Source organism: Sardina pilchardus, chromosome 22 (assembly GCF_963854185.1).
Source record: "Sardina pilchardus chromosome 22, fSarPil1.1, whole genome shotgun sequence".
Lineage (NCBI taxonomy): Eukaryota > Metazoa > Chordata > Actinopteri > Clupeiformes > Clupeidae > Sardina > Sardina pilchardus.
Genome location: NC_085015.1, coordinates 1052091 through 1077792, shown reverse-complemented (window position 1 = coordinate 1077792; position 25702 = coordinate 1052091). Strand labels below are relative to the sequence as shown.

The window sequence follows — 25702 nt, the reverse complement described above, 5'->3', positions numbered from 1 at the left end:
TCATATGTGTACAAAAGTTTTCACATAGGCTTTCTTGAAGAAGGTTATGCTTACAGACCAGCAGCTGAGTTGTATCTTATGCTATGCTTTATGATGAACCATGCTTTGTTCCCACCTAGAGTGTGTATCAGTTATGATACACATAAGTATCAGGCATCTGTTTTATTTACATGTGTTCTACTTTACACAGCTGTAGCGCTAGCCGGGCTCACATTTCACTTGTCATGCTGTTATCACTGTGTATGCAAATACATCTCTCCAAATCAGAATCTGAATCCAAACCTGAACCCTTCAGCTTCCTAACAGTGGCGCATGACAGACACACACGCACACTTACAATAAAAGGAAGTATACCCATATCCTATTTCCTTTTTTTGCAGAATTCCAAAGATTTATGGTTGAATATAACTGTGTTAGTCATTAGTTCCTGCTTTCAATTCCTCATTCCATGCACAAACACACCCACATGACACCCCCAGAACAAAAGAATAGAGGGGATGGATTATTGTTACTGGAATTTGATAAGTGCAGTGATGACTGAGGGTACAAAACTTTTGCGCTTTTTACCAGTCCAGGGCTCTGTATCTGCGGCCAGATGGGAGTAGGGTGGAAAAACCGGTTCAGGGGATGGTCAGGCTGCTTAATATAGTGCGGGCATGGCGTGTGGTGGCTGTGTCATTTACATCAGTAAGGCTGGGTTTTGGAAGCTGTATGATGTTGGATTGCTACTCTGTTTTATCTCTGAACTGAACTGAATGCAAATAAAGCCTTCCTTACATTGACAGACTTTGCAAAGATTTGGAAAAGATTTTTGAAAGACTACAGTCTCAGACCCTCTCACATCTAAAGACAATTCATCAAGTTTCTAGTCACAGTTTAGTCACAGGCCAGTCTCAGATTAGGATTTTGCAAAGACTGTGGGTCACTATTTATAAGACTGCTACTAGATTCCTTCAAATTATTTCCATCGTGCACTAGGCTACACGTCATCATCAACAGGAACTCACATGATAGCTTACTCATAGTCATTAGTTCCTGCTTTCAATTCCTCTTCACCAAACAAAACCCAATTGTTTTCAGAACAACATTTTAAATGCTTCCCCTAGGTTCTGTAATTAGAAAACATGGCATTAATTTCCATTCTTATGCAGATGATACACAATTATATATTTCCATAAAGCCCGATAAACCAACCCCGTTAGCCAAACTCAACACATGTCTGAGGGACATAAAAATTTGGATGACTAATAACTTCCTGCTATATTGAACTCAGATAAAACAGAAGTTATGGTTTTAGGTCCTAAAAAGATTAGGGACATCCTATCCACATCACAAGGTACATATAGTGATCTCTCACTGATCCACAAGTGTTAAAAATCTAGGAGTTATAATTGATCAAGAACTTCTACTCAATAGTCACATAAAGCAGATCACAAAAACGTCATTTTTCCATTTAAGGAACATCTCAAAGATAAGGAAGTCCTTATCCTTACCAGACGCTGAAAAATTAATTCACGCTTTTGTCACTTCTAGGCTAGACTATTGTAATGCACTATACGCCGACTGCAATAATACTTGTCTAAAAAGCTTACAGCTTATACAAAACACAGCTGCTCGCACACTCAATAGGACCAAAAAATATGAACATATTTCCCCCATCCTAGCATCTCTACATTGGCTACCTTTTAAAAGTCCCATTGACTTCAAAATTCTACTTCTAACATACAAAGCCATAAATGGCAGGGCACCCGAATATATTAAAGATCTTCTAGTCCCGTATAATCTACCTAGACCCTTACGATCACAAAATACTGGACTTCTTGTAACTCCAAGAATTTCAAAAACTACAGTAGGAGGCAGAGCTTTTTGTTACCGCGCACCTCTCCTCTGGAATAATCTTCCTCCCTCAATTCGTTTAGCAGACACCCTCCCTATTTTTAAGTCTAGACTTAAAACATATCTCTTTGGTGCTTCCTATAGTTAGGTATGGTGCAGTGTGGAACTGCAACCACTTCAGGGTCTCATTGGAACGGACCACCTCTGCTGTGGGCTTATGTGACTGGTGCTCCAGTCATGCCTCCCATGGTGGCTACTGACCACACCTGTGCTGGTGCTGACTACCCTCCACCATGCCATACATACAGTACAGTATGTTATGCTACTTCATTCAATCCAGCTACATACAGTATGTTATGCTACTTCATTCAATCCAGCTACATACAGTATGTTATGCTAGTTCATTCAGTCCAGCTACATACAGTATGTTATGCTACTTCATTCAGTCCACATCTTGAGCAGTCTTGGAGGGTGGTGATGCATGGCTGTGTCTTGTAGTGGGCTGCCTTGGAGTCCTTTGGGATGCACATTCTGTTGTTCTCAGTCACTTCCTCTCCAGCTCATGGAGACCTGAGATAGAAGTTCAGCACAATTTTATTTTAACACTATTTGCATTTTAGCACTGTTTTAGGGCATTGTGTAGGATGAGTAGTGGAGCGGTTAAGCTCAAATTCTCATAACAACTGATCATTTTATGAAAACAAATTTGGAAGAAAAACCCACAAAAAGGATTTTGATCAGATTTAGAGGCACCTCAGATTTTGCCTCTGGGGCGACAAATATTGATTTTATTAGGTGTAAAAGGATAGAAAACAGAAACCAGCAGCTAATACAGTCGCATATTTTACCATAAATCTATCAAATTAAGACTGAATTAATCATTACCCCTCTCACACTTCAATTGTCAACTATGCTTATTTGACACTTGACTTCAAAACGTTTTTAGTAACAAAGATTGTTGAGTAACTTAAGACATGTTTAAATGAAGATGAAGATGTTTTCCTAACTCGTTTGTGTTTTGTCTATTTGCACGTGTTTTGTTGAGTTGCATGTGTTGTCATAAGTTGCACATTGTTGGCCCCGGCAGTGGCGCAACTGGCTGGGGCACCTGCACCGTACGCTGGCGACCCGGGTTCGATTCCCGCCCCGTGGTCCTTTCCAGATCCCACCCCGACTCTCTCTCCCACTCACTTCCTGTCATTCTCTCTACTGTCCTGTCCAAATAAAGGCATAAAAAGCCCAAAAATAAATCTTAAAAAAAAAAAAAAAAGTTGCACGTTGTTTGCACCTGTCAGTCACCGTACTCATGGCTTACTTACTTCACTGATATAGATGAGTCTCCAACTGTGCAGGATGTTCAAGTGTAGGGTCAGGCTCAAACGGCTCCTCGGTCTTGAATGGAGAAGTCCCAAGACCAGTGCGTAGTAGACCCCAGGTGTGTTATCATCCAGCTCTGGTGTCAAGTCAGCAGACACCACCAGAGATTGCAGTATGGATCGTCTCCAAGACACCGCCAAGGGGGATCTAAATAAAATAACACATAAGAGCACATGCCCACCTTAATTGTGTAGTTTTAAATGTGTCTGTCTTTTATAAGTTATTGAGACAATCCCAGTTTAAGACAAGCTGATGATGAATGGTAAAGATCACTAACTGCATGGTACAGTATCCTTATAGGCTAATAGGGGTACTTGGGGTATTGGTAAGAAGAAATTAGGTGGGTCTTAAAATTCTTAAATAAAATACCTGGGTTCTCTCCTCGAGACCTGGCTCCTCTCCTCCGTCTCCTCCAGAACTGGGTCTTCTCCCCCATCGCCTCCAGAGTTGTGTTCTCTCCACCATCTCATCCAGAACTGGGTTCTCTCCTCTCCACCATCTCCTCCAGACCTGAACTCTCTTCTCCATCTCATCCAGAACTGGGTTCTCTTCTCGAGACTTGGGTCCTCTCCCCCATCTCCTCCATCTCCTCCAGAGCGGAGTTCTCTCCTCCATCTCCTGTAGACCTGAGAGAGAAAGATGGTTAAGCACAATATAACCTTAGCAGTGTTTTAAGGCATTGTATTGTGAAATGGTACACTCAAAACTGACAGACAGAATATCCAGATCAGTGGAGATCAGTGTTGAGGGCAGGACATATAGCTCCTGGATAGATGTTTATTCTATCAATAAAGTTTTTATTCATGACTCAGTTGATTTAGTATTTACTGTAAATTCAGTAAAAAGTAAGCAAATTACTCTTAAGGGCATATGAATAGAATAGGATGTTATGGGGACCAATCCTATGAGGGTCAGCCCACTGACAGTATTACAGTATCGAGACTAACTTTGTGCCACTTAGGGCTTGTCCACACGGAGACGAGTTTTGGGTTAAACACAGCTGTTTTGCTTCGTTTTGGCCGTTCGTCCAAACGAATACTGCAAACGCATAGCCCTAAAACGAATCGATCTGAAATCGATCGATCCCAGGGTGCATAAGTTTGAATACGCAGCCCTCTAGCGTTCGTTTGGATGGGGGAAGACGCATACCTGCGTTTCGATGATGTCATCGCCACACTCCTCGACCCCTAGCCCATACCTGTTTAGCCTTCAAAATAACGGGATAACGTTACTGCATTTTGGTCGTTGTTTTTACCTTACCTAGAGCCTAAACAGCCTATCCAACTCTTGCCTGCAGCCTACTTCCAAAACTCCAAAGTTGCTGTCAGATTTTGTTCCGAGGACACAAGTTAGGCTACCAACACTCAAGAACAGTTTTGTGAACCATTTCACAACAGCTAATTCTGGAGTAGCCTATAGGCTAACTAGCCCGCTTGCTTGTGAGACTCGGCTGTGAACTGCACCGGTTTCCTTATTTGAGTTTACGTTGCCAGGTGTTAGCCTATGACAGAACGGTTGAAATAAATTGAAAGTTAGTGATTGCGTAGGCTATGTGTCGGGTGTATGGCAACCTGTTGTCAGAAAATGAATGGATCAGTGATTTTCGAATGAAGTATGATGGCCATGCAAATTACGAGAGTTTTTCGGGAGAAACAACAAAACAGGAGGGCGGCAGGAGATGACCTTAAGATAGGAGAGAAACAAGGGGGAAACGGGAGTTTTTGGCAGGTCTACCCTCTGCCCAATGGGAATTGGATCTGTCTCTCTCCAACGATGCAAGTTTCTGGACCCAAGTCTGCAAAAATACCTTTCTCATGACCAACAACACTAACCTGCAGTTGATACAATACAAGATTATCCACAGATCTCACATGGGCTTCATTTCAGACATCTGTCCCCACTGCACTCAGAACTACAAACATTCAAACTCTGCTGGTCGCGCTAGCTGTCGCCAAGAAAACCATCCTCATGAACTGGAAAACAAAAAACAACATTCATACTTCTATATCTGGAAAAAGCTATTATTGGATCACTTCACACTAGAAAGATCAAATAGCCCACCAGGCAATAACTCAGAAGACTCCCTCTCCATCTGGCCATCACTCTCAACATTTCTTACAGTTTTTTCTGAATGCTAAAGCACTAATCGTGATTCTTGTAGCACAATTTCTACAAATATTAACACATATAGCAAAACCACTCACTGAATTTGCAAAACTAAAAGCACAAACACTGCTTTGAACTCAGTTTGCAATTTTGTAAAACACACTTTGCTGAACTTTAACACAACTCACTGCTTACACTCAATTTCCAAATTTCCAACACACTCCTAGCAAAATCATACACATGTATGGCTATCATTAACACTATTTTGCCAACTGTCTGGCACATTTTCACATGTGAAAACTGTTTTAGATCATTAGTTCACTTTGCAATCAGCCTAAGCAGTGTAAATAAGGCACAGGTAAGATATCCGTGTGGAGTACAAGGAGCAGGAAGAGTGAGAATTAGAGGAGGCCTAGGAAGAGGACGTGGAGGTGAAGGAGCGATAGGGAGAGGACGACAAGGACAAGGAGCCCGGTGCCTTGGACAGGAGGACATTGCATGCAATGTACTGTAGATGAAATTTTGTGGCCGTACCCAGAGAGATGTCATGATGTAGACAGATTTTTTTTTTTTTTTTTGTCTCAGTGAAATTACTATTTTGTGTTTTGACTTTGTATTTCTTTTGATGAGTGTGAACACCAATACTTGAAGTTTGGATTCCTATATGTTTACAGAACTATGACAAAAGTATGGCCTCAAACTGACATACTGTAGCCTACCTTGTGCACAGAGAAAGCAAAAGCCAGATGTGTCTTGTATTCATAAGCCCCCCCCCTCCTTTCTTTCCCTGCTCTTCTCCTCTCTCTCCTCTTCCCCAGTCACCCAACCCACTACTGTACATCCATTTGGGGCATGTACATAAATGGATCCTCTATATCTCTGCCCTGGAACGATATAGGGGCTCGGGAGTGGCTTCCCTGTGAGGTGAGTAAGCCGGGGGGGGGGTATCATGTGAAATGATATCTGGTCAGAGTCTGGACTGGTTTGGATTTCTTTCTTTTTTTTTTTACTAAGTTTTGCCATAGCTGACAGCACACAGATTTGGCAAAATTTACAAAAGAAAGACCACATACCTTACATAACCCAAATGAGTTTAAGAGACAATAAACCTTTCGTATACAGTGATTTACAGTTTTTTACGATTGTTTACACACTAAAATATTTTTTTTCACACAATTAGCAAAATTTTACTCCAAGGAGCAAAACACCTCCACAGATTTGCACAACATTACACACAATGTCTGCTTCACCCTTTTTGCAAAACATTACACACAGTGATTTGTAAAACTCTACACACATTTCCACACCTTAGACACAGATAAGGATTGTGAGGTTACTTCCTTGTCATTACAAAGCCCCGGATTGCCAATGACTACACTAATGAACAAATTGGATAATCACATCCACCAGGTGTGTAAGCACACATGTGCAAAATTGAAAACGCAGCACTCAGGTGTGCTATACAGTCTTGTTGCTTTTGCAGTAGTTGCTCTTCAGAGTCAAAGTGTATGTACTTTATGCAGTAGTTTTTGTTTGTCTACAGATTTTATTTGTTCAATTGATTTCATTGTTGGTTGATTACTGTAACTGATTATGGTTAGAAATACTGTAGGCTAAGTATTGAAAGAAATAGCCTACTTGAAATATTCTGTCTACAGCAGTCTTCAGTGTTGTACAGTGCAAGTGCAAGTTTATAGACCTATTTATGTACACTTTCCGAACTAATCATGAAGAATGTTGTGGGTTTGTCACTATTTTTTTGACATCTAAATGATCCCTTACATAACAATGTCTGGGCAAAAATCTAGCACATGCTATCTCCTAATTTTTCTTTTTACAAATGTGTTTTGCATTTATCACTGCAGTGTGAAACTGGCTGCAATAGTGTCTGATCATTGAGGACTGTGTTTGTTAAATGACAACTAATAGCATTTTTACAAATATGTGTGTATGTTTTGACTGAAGTGTGTATGTTTTGACTGAAGTGTTTCATTTTGCAAATAATCTCGGAATTATGCAAACTGAGTGTGGTGTCCGGATAGCTGTGCTTAAATTTTGTTAAAAAGAACTCGGTTTTAAAAATTGTGTGCAAGCAATTGAAAAAAAACTGTAAGTGCAGTGATGACTGAGGGTACAAAACTTTTGCGCTTTTTACCAGTCCAGCTCTGTATCTGCGGCCAGATGGGAGTAGGGTGAAGAACCGGTTCAGGGGGTGGTCAGGGCTGCTTAGTGCGGGCAAGGTGTGTGGTGGCTGTGTCATTTGCATCAGTAAGGCTGGGTTGGGAAGCTGTATTATCTTGATTGCCACTCTGTTTTATCTCTGAACTGAACTGAACTGAATGCAAATAAGCTATCCATCGATGTGTTTCCTTGTCTCGGCATGCAATAATGGAAATAGTATGGCTATATACAGTATACCTCTATTTTGTCCTTAAAACCAAATTAAGCCTACCTTACATTGACAGACTATGCAAAGATTTGGAAAAGATTTTTGAAAGACTACTGTACAGTCTCAGACCCTCTCACATCTGAAGACAATTCATCCAGTTTCTAGTCACAGTTTAGTCACAGGCCAGTCTCAGATTAGGATTTTGCAAAGACTGTGGGTCACTATTTATAAGACTGCTGCTAGATTCCTTCAAATCATTTCCATCGTGCAATAGGCTACATGTCATCATCAACAGGAACTCACATGATAGCCTACTCATATCAAAGTCATTTTTTCACGTTTCTGCAGCATTTTTCATGTGTGACATCACTAACAGATATAGAGTATTGTTCTGTCACGTAGAATAGCCGACTAATACATTATAAGAAATTAAATAACAAATAATCATATAAGCTACAGCTGTCGCCTATTTTGCCCCTTCCTGTTTTGTGTTGAAGCGAGGTCACTATTGGTTTTTAATGTTCACGTCACTATTTGCATGTTCCATTCACATGTTTATTTGCATATTGTGCCCATGGAACAGTTCATGCAAACTAACTGCCTACAAGGCTAACAGGTCTGATGTGGCTGTATCTCTGTGCCTCTTCTCAGCGGTAAAACATCCTGCTTTTGTAATACTTACCCTGCGGATAGGCTCCTCCAAGTGCACCTGCATGGGAGGTTGAATTAGCAAGGTCTTTACAGCTTTTTACTGGTTTGAATGATTGTCTATGGGTATTCAATTAAAATTCAAAGAGGTCCCATTACCAGAAATGTCTTCCCAGCAAAGGTCTGAATCTTATATTGTCACTTAAAATAGAAGTGTATACCCTGATGTTCATAAAATCAACAGACGTGCATTTCTATATAATTCTGTATAATGTGTTAAATTTGAAGTGTTTTCAAAGTACATTAACATGCAAAAAGTCTGAACTTGTATGGCATTTGAATGGAAAACAATACTGTAGTTGTCTGTAGTACTACAGACAATAGACACTGAATTTCTTCTGAAAAAAAAGTGCTTTGAGCAGCCTGAACTTAGGGCCTATATTTCATGTAATGTAAAACATTCAGAATCTTTTGAAGAAAATAAAAGTGAATCTTAAAAATAATAAAAAAAAGACCTTTGCATACTGCTTTTTTGAACAGCCGCATCAAAAGAGACTACTATGCAGTTTTCTGTTTTAATGCGAACCAAAGGTTGTACACAATTGAAATACAACATACTGTAAGGATATTGGTATGGTTTACAGTACCTATTTTTAATCATTTATTTGTAATTATTTGTGAAATTACATTATTTTGGACAAAAAACTCACCCTTGCAAAATAAATACCTGCACTACTTCAAGTGTCAGTTTTTAGGGGAGAACAGTATTTTATTCATGACTCAGTGGATTTAGTATTTACTGTAAATTCAATAACAGGTAAGCAACAACTCTCAAGGTCATATGAATGGAACAGGATGTTATGGGGACCAATCATGTGAGGGCCAGCCCACTGATGTGAACCAATCCTGTGAGGGCCAGCCCACTGATGTGAACCAACTCTGTGAGGGCCGGCCCTATGACTTTATATTCCCCTATTTCACTTCACTGAAGTTCACTCAACAAAATGCTCAAAGTGCTGTCATATCTTACTTGACTGGGAAACCAGATGGCCAACGGGAGTCGTCTTATACGGTGCTCATTGTCATCAGGAGGTAATTCAGGAGTCAAGTCAACTGACACGAGATAGGACAGGAATCGCATCAGCTTTCTCCATGGCATCTATAAGAAGGTAAAAGAACACATATGAGACACGTCATTGTTTGTCATTTGCAGTTGATTGAAACAATCTCAGTTTAAGAGAAATGTAGCGCTTGCGTAGCTGCAGCGTAGTTCTGCCGGGTATACTTAATATGTCATTCATTCATTACCTTCGACCAATATTAATGACTCTGCCCAGGCACCTGCCTTGTTGCTTTCAGGTGCCGATTTTCGATGTTCCCACCCTCCCTCCCTAATCACCACCAGGTCGGTCCTCGTCCAGTTGTCCAGGGGGTAGGCTTCGCCCCTGCTTCTCGTTCCGGCAGGATTTGCCAGGGTCCGCACACTCAGTGACCTGGACCTAGGACGGGGCCTACGCCAAAGACTCTCATTGTTGCTAATTTCTATTCTGATTAAAATCTTTGTTAACTTCAGTGTCTCTGAGTATTCCTGGCTGAATTGTGATTATTGGTAGATCAGCAGCTGCAGGGTACTGTAAGCATGTGTTTGCATACTGGGGATTCAGGTTAGAGAGTAGGTAGGTCTTAAACTTCTTCAGTAAAAGTTTACTGTGCTTAGGAAACCAGCCTTGTAGGTTTTCAAAGTTTAGCCCAGTTTGCTGTAATCCAAGAAGATAGCCAAATTTAAAAAAAACCTGAATAGTAAGGACATCTTTAAAGGAAATGTATCCTTTGTCTGGCCTATAATATAACTAGGCCACTTGTAATAGGCTACCACTTGTAATAGGCTACCACTAGATGGGACTGATGTAGAGGCTAGTAATCCATGTGTGATGCCACCTCTGGCTTAGCATAGCATACTAGCCTCTACAGCACACGTGGCACTGAACCATAGACCTCCGGCTTAGCTTAGCCTAGCCTCTACATCACACGTGGCACTGAACCATAGACCTCCGGCTTAGCATAGCATACTAGCCTCTACAGCACACGTGGCACTGAACCATAGACCTCCGGCTTAGCTTAGCCTAGCCTCTACATCACACGTGGCACTGAACCATAGACCTCCGGCTTAGCATAGCATACTAGCCTCTACAGCACACGTGGCACTGAACCATAGACCTCCGGCTTAGCTTAGCCTAGCCTCTACAGCACATGTAGCACTGAACCATAGATTTGCGGCTTAGCATAGCCTAGCCTCTACATCACCTTAAGCCTTTATAATAAAAATGACACAACTAGTATTTCACTCAAGTTGGTATATTGTTTTATGATGTGGCATGATGTGCCATGTTGTTTGAAGTAAACAACTGACTATTTATTGCAAGTGCGTTTGAATGATCTCCACCGCTAGCTCTGTTCTGTGTAAGCATTTAGCATGTTGCTAACTCACGATCTTTAAAAGAACACGGTGTAAGGATAGGAATTATGCCCCTTGTTCTCCATGTTCAACATCCTGTACTTATTTCGCACTAGCATTATATCCAGTGTGTTCAAAAACTGATCAAAGTGTGTACATGGTTACCTGATGCAATACCACGGGCGAGCGAGGCCTGGAGAGAGACATTCTCTTTTGTCAGAAACGATTATATGAAAACATTATCTAAACATTTATACACAGTGTAATCAATTTCAATCTGGAGCTGCAACTGACTCCTTAAAAAATAGATAAGCATGTGAGTTGAGAGCGATGATTTTAGATTTACCTTTCTGTAGCGTCTATGCCGGCAACGTTCACCTGTACTGGGTATGGTACGTACGGGTGCCCAGTAAAGCGCTACTACACTTGCGGTGCTGCAGTGAAAGGATGTCCGTGTGTAACTTTCTGAAAAGGTTCCGGGTCCATCCGGGTTACATGACGCACGTTATACTGAGTACTGACTGTCCATTGACTGTGTTCGGACTCAAGATTTGTTTTCTTTTCTTAACAATACTGTAGTGCCTCCAGCATTTTCCTTGATATTGTGGGTATAAAGTATTTTAGTGTTTAATTGATGCTGCATTATTATTCAAATATCATATATTACTTTTCCCCTTCAGTTTACAGTTTTTCTCAGTCGCTCTCAGTTTTTCTCAGTTTTGAGAAATGCACTTACTGAGACTATTTGTACAAATAGCAAAACACCATGGATTACCTGCAAAAGCCAGTTTCTTGCTCAAAATCCTTAGTCCATCTCTCAAAACTAAATATTTGTGTCAATGAACATATCAGTGCATCAGAATGTCAAGTCCTTGTGTCATCGTATACGGATAAGACAGTCAAATGGCGTAGTCATGTTGTCAGTATAACAGTGTACTCTGGAGGGATGTACTGATGTAAACTATGGCTAAAATTTGTATCACATTTTTTCTAAATTGTAGGTTACACCGTAGTGTATGTGGGAGTTTGATCGACAATATTCACATTTACGCTTTTACTGTTTTTTACTGTAATTTGTTGTCAGACCCTGTCATTGTGCTACAGAAAAGAAAACACAGAACTGCATAGTATAAAGGGAAAAAATGAAATAAAGTAGAAATTTGACCATAGCACAATCTCGTTAGGGAAAACTATACAGTGTTGTAGGAATTACAGTGCAGACTTCCTACACCACCTGATGTTCCTGTCTTTTGGGTCACAAATTCTCATATGAAAACATGTTCAACCATTTTGCATGCCTAAATGTTGTGGGGGGTGAGACTATTTAGCTGAGAATTGTACATGATAATTTGCATGGATGTGGCAAAACATTTGCGACTTGATCAAAGGAATAAGAAACTGCTTCTTTGATGTGCACAAGTGACACAATGATCTGAAGATTGAACAGGTAGTTTTGGTAATTTGAATTCTGATCTGAGAAGTGTACCAGTTTGTACCAATTGTGACAGTTTGAATTGAATTGGCTTTGTTGTCATTCTCATGCAGTGCTTCTTTATTTTATTTTATTGCATGTGCGATTGAGTGCTCTGTGTCAACAGGTATTTATGCCCTGTTGTCAGTGTTCAACATTCTGGGTACCCAGTTAGTGCTAAGCCAGTACCCTGTGTTCCTGCATGGTCCAACACAGTTACATACGTAGTACAAAAGTAGCCATCTTGGTCAAGCGCCAGACACAACATTGTCTTTATAGGCTTTTGTACAGAAATGACCGCAAAGACAATGACAACGTTACCTGAACATTTATATGCAGCATGAATACAATTTTAATCTGCAGCTGCAATTAACCACTTAAAATCTATATGGCATCTACAGTATCCAGGTTGTGGACTTGAACACTGATGGCTGGTGTGCATTGATTACATTCAGAGTTTTTCTTTCTTTCTTTTTCATAATGATATGCTCTCTCTTCCAGGTGACAGAACACATACTGTAGTTATTACAGTGGAGCAGGTGAGAGGAGTGCAGGTAGATATGCCCCCACACAACACACAGTGGAGCAGGTGAGAGCAGTGCAGGTAGATATGACCCCACATAACACACAGTGCATCAGGTGAGAGGAGTGCAGGTAGATATGCCCCCACATAACGTGCATCAGGTGAGAGGAGTGCAGGTAGATATGCCCCCACATAACGTGCATCAGGTGAGAGGAGTGCAGGTAGATATGCCCCCACATAACACACAGTGCATCAGGTGAGAGGAGTGCAGGTAGATATGCCCCCACATAACGTGCATCAGGTGAGAGGAGTGCAGGTAGATATGCCCCCACATAACGTGCATCAGGTGAGAGGAGTGCAGGTAGATATGCCCCCACATAACACACAGTGCATCAGGTGAGAGGAGTGCAGGTAGATATGCCCCCACATAACGTGCATCAGGTGAGAGGAGTGCAGGTAGATATGCCCCCACATAACGTGCATCAGGTGAGAGGAGTGCAGGTAGATATGCCCCCACATAACGTGCATCAGGTGAGAGCAGTGCAGGTAGATATGCCCCCACATAACGTGCATCAGGTGAGAGGAGTGCAGGTAGATATGCCCCCACATAACGTGCATCAGGTGAGAGGAGTGCAGGTAGATATGCCCCCACATAACGTGCATCAGGTGAGAGGAGTGCAGGTAGATATGCCCCCACACAACACACAGGTGAGAGGAGTGCAGGTAGATATGCCCCCACATAACGTGCATCAGGTGAGAGGAGTGCAGGTAGATATGCCCCCACATAACGTGCATCAGGTGAGAGGAGTGCAGGTACAGTAGATATGCCCCCACATAACGTGCATCAGGTGAGAGGAGTGCAGGTAGATATGCCCCCACATAACACACAGGTGAGAGCAGTGCAGGTAGATATGACCCCACACAACACACAGTGGAGCAGGTGAGAGGAGTGCAGGTAGATATGCCCCCTCACAACACACAGGTGAGAGGAGTGCAGGTAGATATGCCCCCTCACAACACACAGGTGAGAGGAGTGCAGGTAGATATGACCCCACACAACACACAGTGGAGCAGGTGAGAGGAGTGCAGGTAGATATGCCCCCACACAACACACAGGTGAGAGGAGTGCAGGTAGATATGCCCCCACACAACACACAGTGGAGCAGGTGAGAGGAGTGCAGGTAGATATGCCCCCACACAACACACAGGTGAGAGGAGTGCAGGTAGATATGCCCCCACATAACACACAGTGCATCAGGTGAGAGGAGTGCAGGTAGATATGCCCCCACATAACACACAGTGCATCAGGTGAGAGGAGTGCAGGTAGATATGCCCCCACATAACGTGCATCAGGTGAGAGGAGTGCAGGTAGATATGACCCCACATAACACACAGGTGAGAGGAGTGCAGGTAGATATGCCCCCACATAACGTGCATCAGGTGAGAGGAGTGCAGGTAGATATGCCCCCACACAACACACAGGTGAGAGGAGTGCAGGTAGATATGCCCCCACACAACACACAGGTGAGAGGAGTGCAGGGAGATATGCCCCCACATAACGTGCATCAGGTGAGAGGAGTGCAGGTAGATATGCCCCCACATAACGTGCATCAGGTGAGAGGAGTGCAGGTAGATATGACCCCACATAACGTGCATCAGGTGAGAGGAGTGCAGGTAGATATGCCCCCACATAACGTGCATCAGGTGAGAGGAGTGCAGGTAGATATGCCCCCACATAACGTGCATCAGGTGAGAGGAGTGCAAGTAGATATGACCCCACATAACGTGCATCAGGTGAGAGGAGTGCAGGTACAGTAGATATGCCCCCACATAACGTGCATCAGGTGAGAGGAGTGCAGGTAGATATGCCCCCACACAACACACAGGTGAGAGGAGTGCAGGTAGATATGCCCCCACACAACACACAGGTGAGAGGAGTGCAGGTAGATATGCCCCCACATAACGTGCATCAGGTGAGAGGAGTGCAGGTAGATATGCCCCCACATAACGTGCATCAGGTGAGAGGAGTGCAGGTAGATATGCCCCCACATAACACACAGGTGAGAGAAGTGCAGGTAGATATGCCCCCACATAACGTGCATCAGGTGAGAGGAGTGCAGGTACAGTAGATATGCCCCCACACAACGTGCATCAGGTGAGAGGAGTGCAGGTAGATATGACCCCACATAACGTGCATCAGGTGAGAGGAGTGCAGGTAGATATGCCCCCACATAACACACAGGTGAGAGGAGTGCAGGTAGATATGCCCCCACACAACACACAGGTGAGAGGAGTGCAGGTAGATATGCCCCCACATAACACACAGGTGAGAGGAGTGCAGGTAGATATGCCCCCACATAACGTGCATCAGGTGAGAGGAGTGCAGGTAGATATGCCCCCACATAACGTGCATCAGGTGAGAGGAGTGCAGGTAGATATGCCCCCACATAACGTGCATCAGGTGAGAGGAGTGCAGGTAGATATGCCCCCACATAACGTGCATCAGGTGAGAGGAGTGCAGGTAGATATGCCCCCACACAACACACAGGTGAGAGCAGTGCAGGTAGATATGCCCCCACACAACACACAGTGGAGCAGGTGAGAGGAGTGCAGGTAGATATGCCCCCACATAACGTGCATCAGGTGAGAGGAGTGCAGGTAGATATGCCCCCACACAACACACAGTGGAGCAGGTGAGAGGAGTGCAGGTAGATATGACCCCACATAACGTGCATCAGGTGAGAGGAGTGCAGGTAGATATGCCCCCACATAACGTGCATCAGGTGAGAGGAGTGCAGGTAGATATGCCCCCACATAACGTGCATCAGGTGAGAGGAGTGCAGGTACAGTAGATATGCCCCCACATAACGTGCATCAGGTGAGAGGAGTGCAGGTAGATATGCCCCCACATAACGTGCATCAGGTGAGAGGAGTGCAGGTAGATATGCCCCCACACAACACACAGGTGAGAGGAGTGCAGGTAGATATGCCCCCACACAACACACAGGTGAGAGGAGTGCAGGTAGATATGCCCCCACATAACGTGCATCAGGTGAGAGGAGTGCAGGTACAGTAGATATGCCCCCACATAACGTGCATCAGGTGAGAGGAGTGCAGGTAGATATGACCCCACATAACGTGCATCAGGTGAGAGGAGTGCAGGTAGATATGACCCCACATAACGTGCATCAGGTGAGAGGAGTGCAGGTAGATATGCCCCCACATAACGTGCATCAGGTGAGAGGAGTGCAGGTAGATATGACCCCACATAACGTGCATCAGGTGAGAGGAGTGCAGGTAGATATGACCCCACACAACGTGCATCAGGTGAGAGGAGTGCAGGTAGATATGACCCCACATAATGTGCATCAGGTGAGAGGAGTGCAGGTAGATATGCCCCCACATAACGTGCATCAGGTGAGAGGAGTGCAGGTAGATATGACCCCACATAACACACAGGTGAGAGGAGTGCAGGTAGATATGCCCCCACATAACGTGCATCAGGTGAGAGGAGTGCAGGTAGATATGCCCCCACATAACGTGCATCAGGTGAGAGGAGTGCAGGTAGATATGCCCCCACATAACGTGCATCAGGTGAGAGCAGTGCAGGTAGATATGCCCCCACACAACACACAGGTGAGAGCAGTGCAGGTAGATATGCCCCCACACAACACACAGGTGAGAGGAGTGCAGGTAGATATGCCCCCACATAACACACAGGTGAGAGGAGTGCAGGTAGATATGCCCCCACATAACGTGCATCAGGTGAGAGGAGTGCAGGTAGATATGACCCCACATAACGTGCATCAGGTGAGAGGAGTGCAGGTAGATATGCCCCCACATAACACACAGGTGAGAGGAGTGCAGGTAGATATGCCCCCACATAACGTGCATCAGGTGAGAGGAGTGCAGGTAGATATGCCCCCACACAACACACAGTGGAGCAGGTGAGAGGAGTGCAGGTAGATATGACCCCACACAACACACAGTGGAGCAGGTGAGAGCAGTGCAGGTAGATATGCCCCCACATAACGTGCATCAGGTGAGAGGAGTGCAGGTAGATATGCCCCCACATAACGTGCATCAGGTGAGAGGAGTGCAGGTAGATATGCCCCCACATAACGTGCATCAGGTGAGAGGAGTGCAGGTACAGTAGATATGCCCCCACATAACGTGCATCAGGTGAGAGGAGTGCAGGTAGATATGACCCCACATAACGTGCATCAGGTGAGAGGAGTGCAGGTAGATATGCCCCCACATAACGTGCATCAGGTGAGAGGAGTGCAGGTACAGTAGATATGCCCCCACATAACGTGCATCAGGTGAGAGGAGTGCAGGTAGATATGCCCCCACATAACGTGCATCAGGTGAGAGGAGTGCAGGTAGATATGCCCCCACATAACGTGCATCAGGTGAGAGGAGTGCAGGTAGATATGCCCCCACATAACGTGCATCAGGTGAGAGGAGTGCAGGTAGATATGACCCCACATAACGTGCATCAGGTGAGAGGAGTGCAGGTACAGTAGATATGCCCCCACATAACGTGCATCAGGTGAGAGGAGTGCAGGTAGATATGACCCCACATAACGTGCATCAGGTGAGAGGAGTGCAGGTACAGTAGATATGCCCCCACATAACGTGCATCAGGTGAGAGGAGTGCAGGTAGATATGACCCCACATAACGTGCATCAGGTGAGAGGAGTGCAGGTAGATATGACCCCACATAACGTGCATCAGGTGAGAGGAGTGCAGGTACAGTAGATATGCCCCCACATAACGTGCATCAGGTGAGAGGAGTGCAGGTAGATATGCCCCCACATAACGTGCATCAGGTGAGAGGAGTGCAGGTAGATATGCCCCCACATAACGTGCATCAGGTGAGAGGAGTGCAGGTAGATATGACCCCACATAACGTGCATCAGGTGAGAGGAGTGCAGGTAGATATGCCCCCACATAACGTGCATCAGGTGAGAGGAGTCCAGGTAGATATGCCCCCACACAACACACAGGTGAGAGGAGTGCAGGTAGATATGCCCCCACATAACGTGCATCAGGTGAGAGGAGTGCAGGTAGATATGCCCCCACACAACACACAGGTGAGAGGAGTGCAGGTAGATATGCCCCCACACAACACACAGGTGAGAGCAGTGCAGGTAGATATGCCCCCACACAACACACAGTGGAGCAGGTGAGAGGAGTGCAGGTAGATATGCCCCCACATAACGTGCATCAGGTGAGAGGAGTGCAGGTAGATATGCCCCCACATAACGTGCATCAGGTGAGAGGAGTGCAGGTAGATATGCCCCCACACAACGTGCATCAGGTGAGAGGAGTGCAGGTAGGCCCCTCAGGTGCCCCCACACAATACACAGTGGAGCCACCAGTGGACCCAGTCCACACTCCCCAGTTGACCATAATGGACCCAGTGACACGGAGAGATCTCTCAGTCTCTCCCCCTCTCTCTCTCTCCCTTAACTCTCCCCCTCTCTCCTCCCCACCCTCTCTCTCTCCCTTAACTCTCCCCCTCTCTCCTCCCCACCCTCTCTCTCTCTCTCTCCCTTAACTCTCCCCCTCTCTCCTCTCCTCCCCTCCCTCCCTCTCTCTCTCTCCCTTAACACTCTCCCTCTTTTATACTCTCCCTCCCTCTCTCTCTCCCTTAACTCTCTCCCTCTCTTCTCCCCTCCCTCCCTCTCTCTCTCTCCCTTAACTCTCTCCCTCTCTCCTCCCCTCCCTCCCTCTCTCTCTCTCTCCCTTAACTCTCTCCCTCTCTTCTCCCCTCCCTCCTTCTCTCTCTCTCCCTTAACTCTCCCCCTCTCTTATACTCTCCCTTCTTCTATCACTCACACTCTCTCTCATTCTACAGTATTTCTCTCCATTCTTCTGTCTCTTTTTCTCCCTCCCTCTCTCTCTCTTTCTCTCCCCTTTTCTATCTCTCACTGTCCCTCTCTCTTTTCCTCTCCCTTCTTCTATCTTTCCCTCTCTTTCTTTTTCACTCTCTCTGCCTCTCTCTCTCTCTCCCTCCACAGAACTCCAGTGCTTTCTCAGGCCTGTGTCTTTATGAATGTGAATGTTAATTCATGCCTTGGCCAATCAGAAGGGGAGGAGGAATTGGGGGTTTGTGGTGTTAATTGTTTAGACATTGTTGGGTTTCTTGATGTGTTTACTTGTTGTTACTTAACTCTCCCACTCTCTCCTCCCCTCCCTCCCTCTCTCTCCCTTAACTCTCTCCCTCTCTCTCTCTCCCTTAACTCTCTCCCTCTCTTCTCCCCTCCCTCCCTCCCTCTCTCTCTCTCTCTCTCTCTCTCTCTCTCTCTCTCTCTCTCTCTCTCTCTCTCTCTCTCTCTCTCTCTCTCTCTCTCTCTCTCTCTCTCTCTCTCCCTTAACTCTCTCTCTCTCTTATACTGTAAGGGTGGATATTTCAGTGCAAATTGTGCCCTCTAGTGCCCATGAGTAGAAATGCATGTTGCAATAACACTTACTGATGTTTACTTACTGTAATAGCTTTAGTAAATAAAGAGGTATGTTTTTCTTTTTTTTTACAAAATTGTCAAAATGCTCAGTTATCACTTATTTGGAACGGTCCGAATAGCCCTCTACGTTAAAGAACTTTCAGTCATATTAGCCAGCATGCCAATATTGACTGCTTCACTTCCAACCTGCTCAGCTTTCCTCTTCGCTTGTGGTAAGTTTGAACTGAATTATGGTTAAAAAATTCTACCTGAAGTTGATTGTGCACTTCCAGTGCTAAACGGTAGCTGTAAAATGGCAGACCTATCTGTGTGATATGTGTGTCACACAACTTTTGTATTATTCATGTCTTTCAGTTGCTGCTAAGCAGTATGACAGAAAACTTACTTCAATGACACCATAAAAAAAAGGTTATTTTATGCTCTTTGGTGTGCAGGAGGATTAGAGAAAAAACAGATGTAGGTGAATTTGACATTTCTAAATTGCTGTTTGCATGAAAAGTTGTAACCTGACTTTCGTCAGATCCTTGGTGGAGCATGGCGGAACTACGAGGGTCTGGCGAGAGTCAGGCTAGAAAAGTTGCTCTGTTGAATAGTTCCATCGTGATGAGTGTTGTCTCTGCTTCTCTCCCACATCCTGGTTGCAGCCTTTTGTTTTGTGTAGATATTAAGTAAATAAACCTGAATGTAAAAAACAAACCCTCTTCTGTTATTTTGTTCAGTAATTCATATATTAACATTTGATCTAGTATAGCTTTTAGGTAATGGTTGAACCATATTGATTCAGTAACATTGATTCCGTTATTTCATCATAAAATCAACAGAAATGGTTAATCCAATGTTGATTCAATACAAAACAGAGGGGGCACTTTCAGTATCATTTCAACATCAGGCTTCAACGTATTTTCAATATTTCTGCCAAAACTTATTTAAACGTTGATTCAACTAAATTTTGCTATCTGGGATGTGTTTATATGCTGCTAATGCTGTTATAAATTTCCATTATTAAGTAACAGCATTTCAATGATACTTTTATAGACTCATTTCCATTATTAACCACTACACTACCATCCCCCCAGAAATTAATAGATTAATATAGAAATGATTAACTCTCTACTTTCCTATAATCAATTCAGATCTGTAATTACAAACCTTCCTATGTCAAACTGTACCTGTTTTAAGTAAATGTTATTTGATACTTGTTATTATATTATTATTAATATGTTATGCATTGTATTTTGTCCCATCCTCTTCTATAATGTTATGTAGGTTATCGTAGGCCCTATTTCATTTATGCCAAGACCTATACTTTTTACCACATGCACTAAGCTATTATTTCATTGTAATCTCGACTTCACTGAAAATGTGGACTACACTTAATGAATATGACAAAAGTGTTCACCGTTGAGACAAACGCCTTCTCTTCAGGTGTGTTGAATTTGTGTGGAATAACTACAGTCACTGTGATTGGTAAGGCCGGCTGGGCCAGTGATTTCAAAGTTAGTGCCCGTCGGTATGAAAGTGTTGCAAGTGTGTCCTGGCTAAGACCACAGGCCACTAGCCTGCTACTATAGCCTAATTTTGGTATTATTTGTTGTGCCATAAACAGAGATTGAAGTATTGTAGCCTATTTAATTTGCTGTGGTGGTAGCATAGAGGATAAGGAGCTGCAGTGGTCTGAAAAGTTCAATCCAGGTTCAATACCTTTCATTTGCGCCCGCAAGACACTTCACGCTGAACAAAAACTATAGGGAGGGAAAGTGAAAACCAGCGCCCCAAGTGGTTGCGTTCCTATCGAAGAACAGCTCCAATGTTAAGTCCCATAGACCGACTTTTCAAAAAAATACTACGCAGCTATACCAGCGATCTTATCCACCAAAAATATTTTTCAGTCTGCATACTGTAATAATCTACTAACTGTGAAAATATCAGACCCTATTTCGCCTTATTTTAAAAAAAACGTAATTGCTCGTTTCATTTCATAAATGGACTACAACTTCAAGTGACGTGACACCCTTCCACGACGTTACTCACCTAGCATGGTTTGTTTATTAGCCTGTTAGCTAGTTGGTTAGTTAGTAGACAATCACACTTACTGCCAGCTCTTGTGTGAGTAGGAGCACAACACAAGTTATCCCAACATAAAGGTAATTACCACGCGGTTTACATCGCTCTCTGTTATTACAAAAATATGATTGCCAGTTAAGCAAATTGCCGTTTTGATCAGTTGGAGATGAAGCGCCCAAACTGGTGACGTCAAATGCTACTGTAGCTAGCTACTGTAGTTCGTTATCACCATGTTACAAACAAACTCAAAACAATTAAACTGATCCTAAAAAATAAAGTATGACCACTCGAAGCAATAGAGCTGACCTACATGCATAGCATATTGAAGGCATTTAACTAACTTCCCATCATGGGCCGAGATATATTTTTTCTAGAAGAAAATCCCATCCACTCCTGCTAGCCTCTAGGAACGCAACCACCAGATGGCGATGAGATTACTTTCCCTCCCTATAAGCAATCGGCAAAAACTGTCACATGGACCTCCCCAGGCAAAGTGCAAGGCAGGAAAACAGATAAGCTTTGCGTCGAACATGTGGCTCAGTAGCTCCTCTAGTGGCCGTGAGCGGCAGTGTTGTGATTCCAAAGAAGTCAGATGTAGGATGTGGCTGCGCTCGACCAGAGAGCGGTGCTACTTCTAGAAGGAAAGCCTCCCCATCCGAGAATCAAAACAAGGACCTGCCTCCGCCCAGTCACCGAATAGACACTCGCGAGCAGCATCCAGGACCGCTTGCGACTTAACGGTGCGCTCAGCCTCAGATAACAGGCCGTGAGTATAACCGAGCTTATTGTGTTTACCGGGCGAGATCACAGGCCGTGAGTATAACCGAGCTTATTGTGTGTACCGGGCGAGATCCAGCTAGGGCTTGGTAATGCGTGTTATGTAACACTGTTGGTTCAGTAGCCTTACAAGCACTACTAGACAGGTCTCCAGTAGAGATGTTCCGGAAAATCGTGCTTGGTGAACATGTCCATCTGCGTCGTTGGTCGGTGTAGGGCAATCCACAGGCGCTGTCCCCCGTGGTGTAGCCTGGATACGATAGACCAGGAGAAAGCGGTCCAGTCCGCTAAATTATGCTACTCCGCTTGGTATACAAGCACAAGAGGGTGTCGAACAGTCGCACACAACTGTTGTTTAAGTTGTTTACGTATGGAAATGAACAGCCTGTTGTGATATCTGATAGGGCGCGACGGAACCGTTGTCTCTGTAGCAAGTGCACCGTCATTGTGTTTTAGTGAATAGATCACAACTCAACGCAAGAGCTTTCCGTAGGACAAGAGTATTCCTACTAAATTGGTCAGATTATAAAAACTTTCCTCACACAATAAACGGATATATTCATATTACAACATAATTACATATGCCTATAAATGTCTTGAATGCATTATGTAAAGTACAGTTCTTAATTGGAATACAGTCAGGGACAGTGTATGTGTATGCAACATAGCCTACATACATGTTGAACTCGCTGTAAAGCCTATTTCGTCATCAGCCTCTTTCTCTGTGTACGTGTGTGTGTGTGTGTGTGTGTGTGTGTGTGTGTGTGTGTGTGTGTGTGTGTGTGTTTGTGTATGTTTGTATTTGCAGGCGTGGACGTTGGACCCAGCAGGACAGTGTGTGTGTGTGTGTGTGTGTGTGTGATCTGTAGTCATGGGTGTGTGGAGTGCAACTCTCCTGCTCGGACTCCTGCTGCTGGGGTACACGAATGCCGGACCCAACGCACCACGAGGTAGGACTGCTGCACACACACACACACACACACACACACACACACAGCCTGCACACACACGCACACACACACACAAACACACACACACACATACACACACACACACACACACACACACACACACATACACACACACACACACACACACACACACACACACACACACACACACACACACACACAGCCTGCACACACACGCACACACACACACAAACACACACACACACATACACACACACACACACACATACACACACACACGCACACACACACACACACACACACACAAACACTCACACACACACACACACACACACTCACACACACACACACACACACACACACACACACACACACACACACACACTCACAGCTTTGGGTAACCAGAGTGGAGCGATGATCAATAATACAGAGAGAGAGAGAGAGAGAGAGAGAGAGAGAGAGAGAGAGAGAGAGAGAGAGAGAGAGAGGGAGAGAGAGAGAGGGATAGAGAGAGAGAGAGAGATACAGAGAGAGAGAGAGAAAGAGGGAGAGCTAGAGAGGAAGGAAGAGAGAAACAGAGAGAGAGGAGGGAGAGAGAGGGGGTATGTGATAGAGAGAAAGATAGAGAGGGATGGAGAGAGAGGGAGAGGGAGTGGCTGCATTTTACTGGCTTCTAATGGATCCAAACACACACAAGACATGAGAACATCAGCTCAAAGTGTGTGTCTAGGCTATGTGTGTGTGTGTGTGTGTGTGTGTGTGTGTGTCTAGGCTACATGTGCATATGTGTGTGTGTGTGTGTGTGTGTCTGTGTCTGTGTGGGTGTGGGTGTGTGTGTGTGTGTGGGTGTGGGTGTGTGTGAGAGAGAGAGAGAGAGAGAGAGAGAATGAGTGAGGAGGGGAGAGTGAGTGATTGGGCTCAGGGACACTGGCACATTAGCACTATGATTAGTCTTCTGTGTCTCCTGCCCTTATCCAGACTTCACTGTGTGTGTGTGTGTGTGACAGCTGACCCCTCTGCTTTTAAAGCTGCAGGAGTGAGTTAATGATTCTTCACCCAAACTGACCTAAAGCCTCTCTTCGATCAGACTACACAGAACTACAAGTCCTACAAGCCCCAGCCTCCCATTAGAGTGCTCCATTAGAATGTTCCAGTGCAGTGTTCCATTAGAATGTTCCGGTGCAGTGTTCCATTAGGCCCAAGTCACTTCTGCTTTTCTCCCAATGAAAAAGGAAGGCATCACAACAACAACATGTAATGATTTGGTTGTTGACAGTAAGCCCATGAAAAGTCAGCTGTAAACACAGTGTGGTTATGGTCAGAGAGCTGCCGCCCCGTTAGGCCGTAGGAGGCTGATACAATGTGTGCGTGCTAGCTGGCTAGTTAGCGATGCTAGAACCAGTGGGTTTTAGATCCTTAAGCTAGAGGGATGCTAGCACTAGTGCGTTGTAACTCCTTATGCTAGTGAGAGATGCTAGCACCAGTGGGTTGTAAATCCTTATGCTAGTAAGAGATGCTAGCACCATTGGGTTTTAGCTCCCTGAGGCACATGCTAGTTAGAGATGCTAGCATCATTGGGTCTTAATACCTTAAGAGATGTGCTAGCTAGAGATGCTAGCACCATTTGGTTTTAGCGTGTTAAGAGATGTGCTAGTTAGAGATGCTAGCATCATTGAGTTTTAATGAGAGAATTAAGCACTATTGGGGTTTTAGCTTCTTAAGCTAGTTAGCGATGCTAGCACTATTGGGGTTTAACTCTAGCTAGTTAGAGATACTAGCACCATTGTGTTATAGCTAGTGAAAGATGCTAGCACCATTGGGTTTTAGCTCCTTAAGCTAGTTAGAGATGCTAGCACCATTGGGTTTTAGCTCCTTAAGCTAGTTAGCAATGCTAGCACCTTTGGGTGCAGGGCTGAACCATGCAGTTCGGTCAGCAAAGCTCTGGAACCATGCTCCAGTGTGTGTGGTCCGCAGGCCTGGCGTTTGGTCACTACAACACAGGTCACCCAGGTTACAGTGATGCTGATCCGGTGGCGGTGACACAGGTCACCCAGGTTACAGTGATGCTGATCCGGTGACACAGGTCTCCCAGGTTACAGAGATACTGATCCGGTGACACAGGTCACCCAGGTTACAGTGATGCTGATCCGGTGACACAGGTCTCCCAGGTTACAGTGATGCTGATCCGGTGGCGGTGACACAGGTCACCCAGGTTACAGTGATGCTGATCCGGTGACACAGGTCACCCAGGTTACAGTGATGCAGATCCGGTGATGCTGACCCGGTGTGTGTGTGTGTGTGTGTGTGTGTGTGGTCGGCAGCGCCGGTGTTCCTGGGCCGGGAGGCGGCCAGCCAGGTGATGTCCAGCCAGGCGGCGTCGCGGCAGAAGAGGTCCAACACGGGGGAGAACGAGCAGGCGATGCCCCCCAACCTGGAGCGGGAGTGCCTGGAGGAGATCTGCAACTACGAGGAGGCCAGGGAGGTGTTCCAGGACGCGTACCGCACCGTGAGGACACACACACACACACACACACACACACACACACACACACACACACACACACACACACACACACACACACACACACACACATACACACACCAGGGAGGTGTTCCAGGACGCGTACCGCACGGTGAGGACACACACACACACA

At 44.7% G+C, this 25702-nt stretch overlaps 1 protein-coding gene and 1 long non-coding RNA gene across 2 annotated transcripts in view; both read left to right on the top strand.

Annotated features, from left to right (window-relative positions):
• Positions 1 to 9198: 9198 nt before the first annotated feature.
• LOC134070665 (uncharacterized) lies at positions 9199 to 9928 on the top strand. Its single transcript, XR_009936947.1, has 2 exons — positions 9199 to 9525; positions 9694 to 9928. It is a non-coding gene; the product is annotated as an uncharacterized LOC134070665 (long non-coding RNA).
• An 11982-nt stretch (positions 9929 to 21910) lies between these two features.
• The window catches only part of proza (protein Z, vitamin K-dependent plasma glycoprotein a), a 17797-nt gene continuing 14005 nt past the window's right edge, over positions 21911 to 25702 (top strand). Inside the window, exons 1-3 of the mRNA XM_062525922.1 lie at positions 21911 to 22105; positions 22925 to 23066; positions 25370 to 25554. Of these exons, the coding sequence (XP_062381906.1) occupies positions 22988 to 23066; positions 25370 to 25554 (264 nt within the window). The 5' untranslated portion in view covers positions 21911 to 22105; positions 22925 to 22987. The remainder of the gene's footprint in view (positions 22106 to 22924; positions 23067 to 25369; positions 25555 to 25702) is intronic.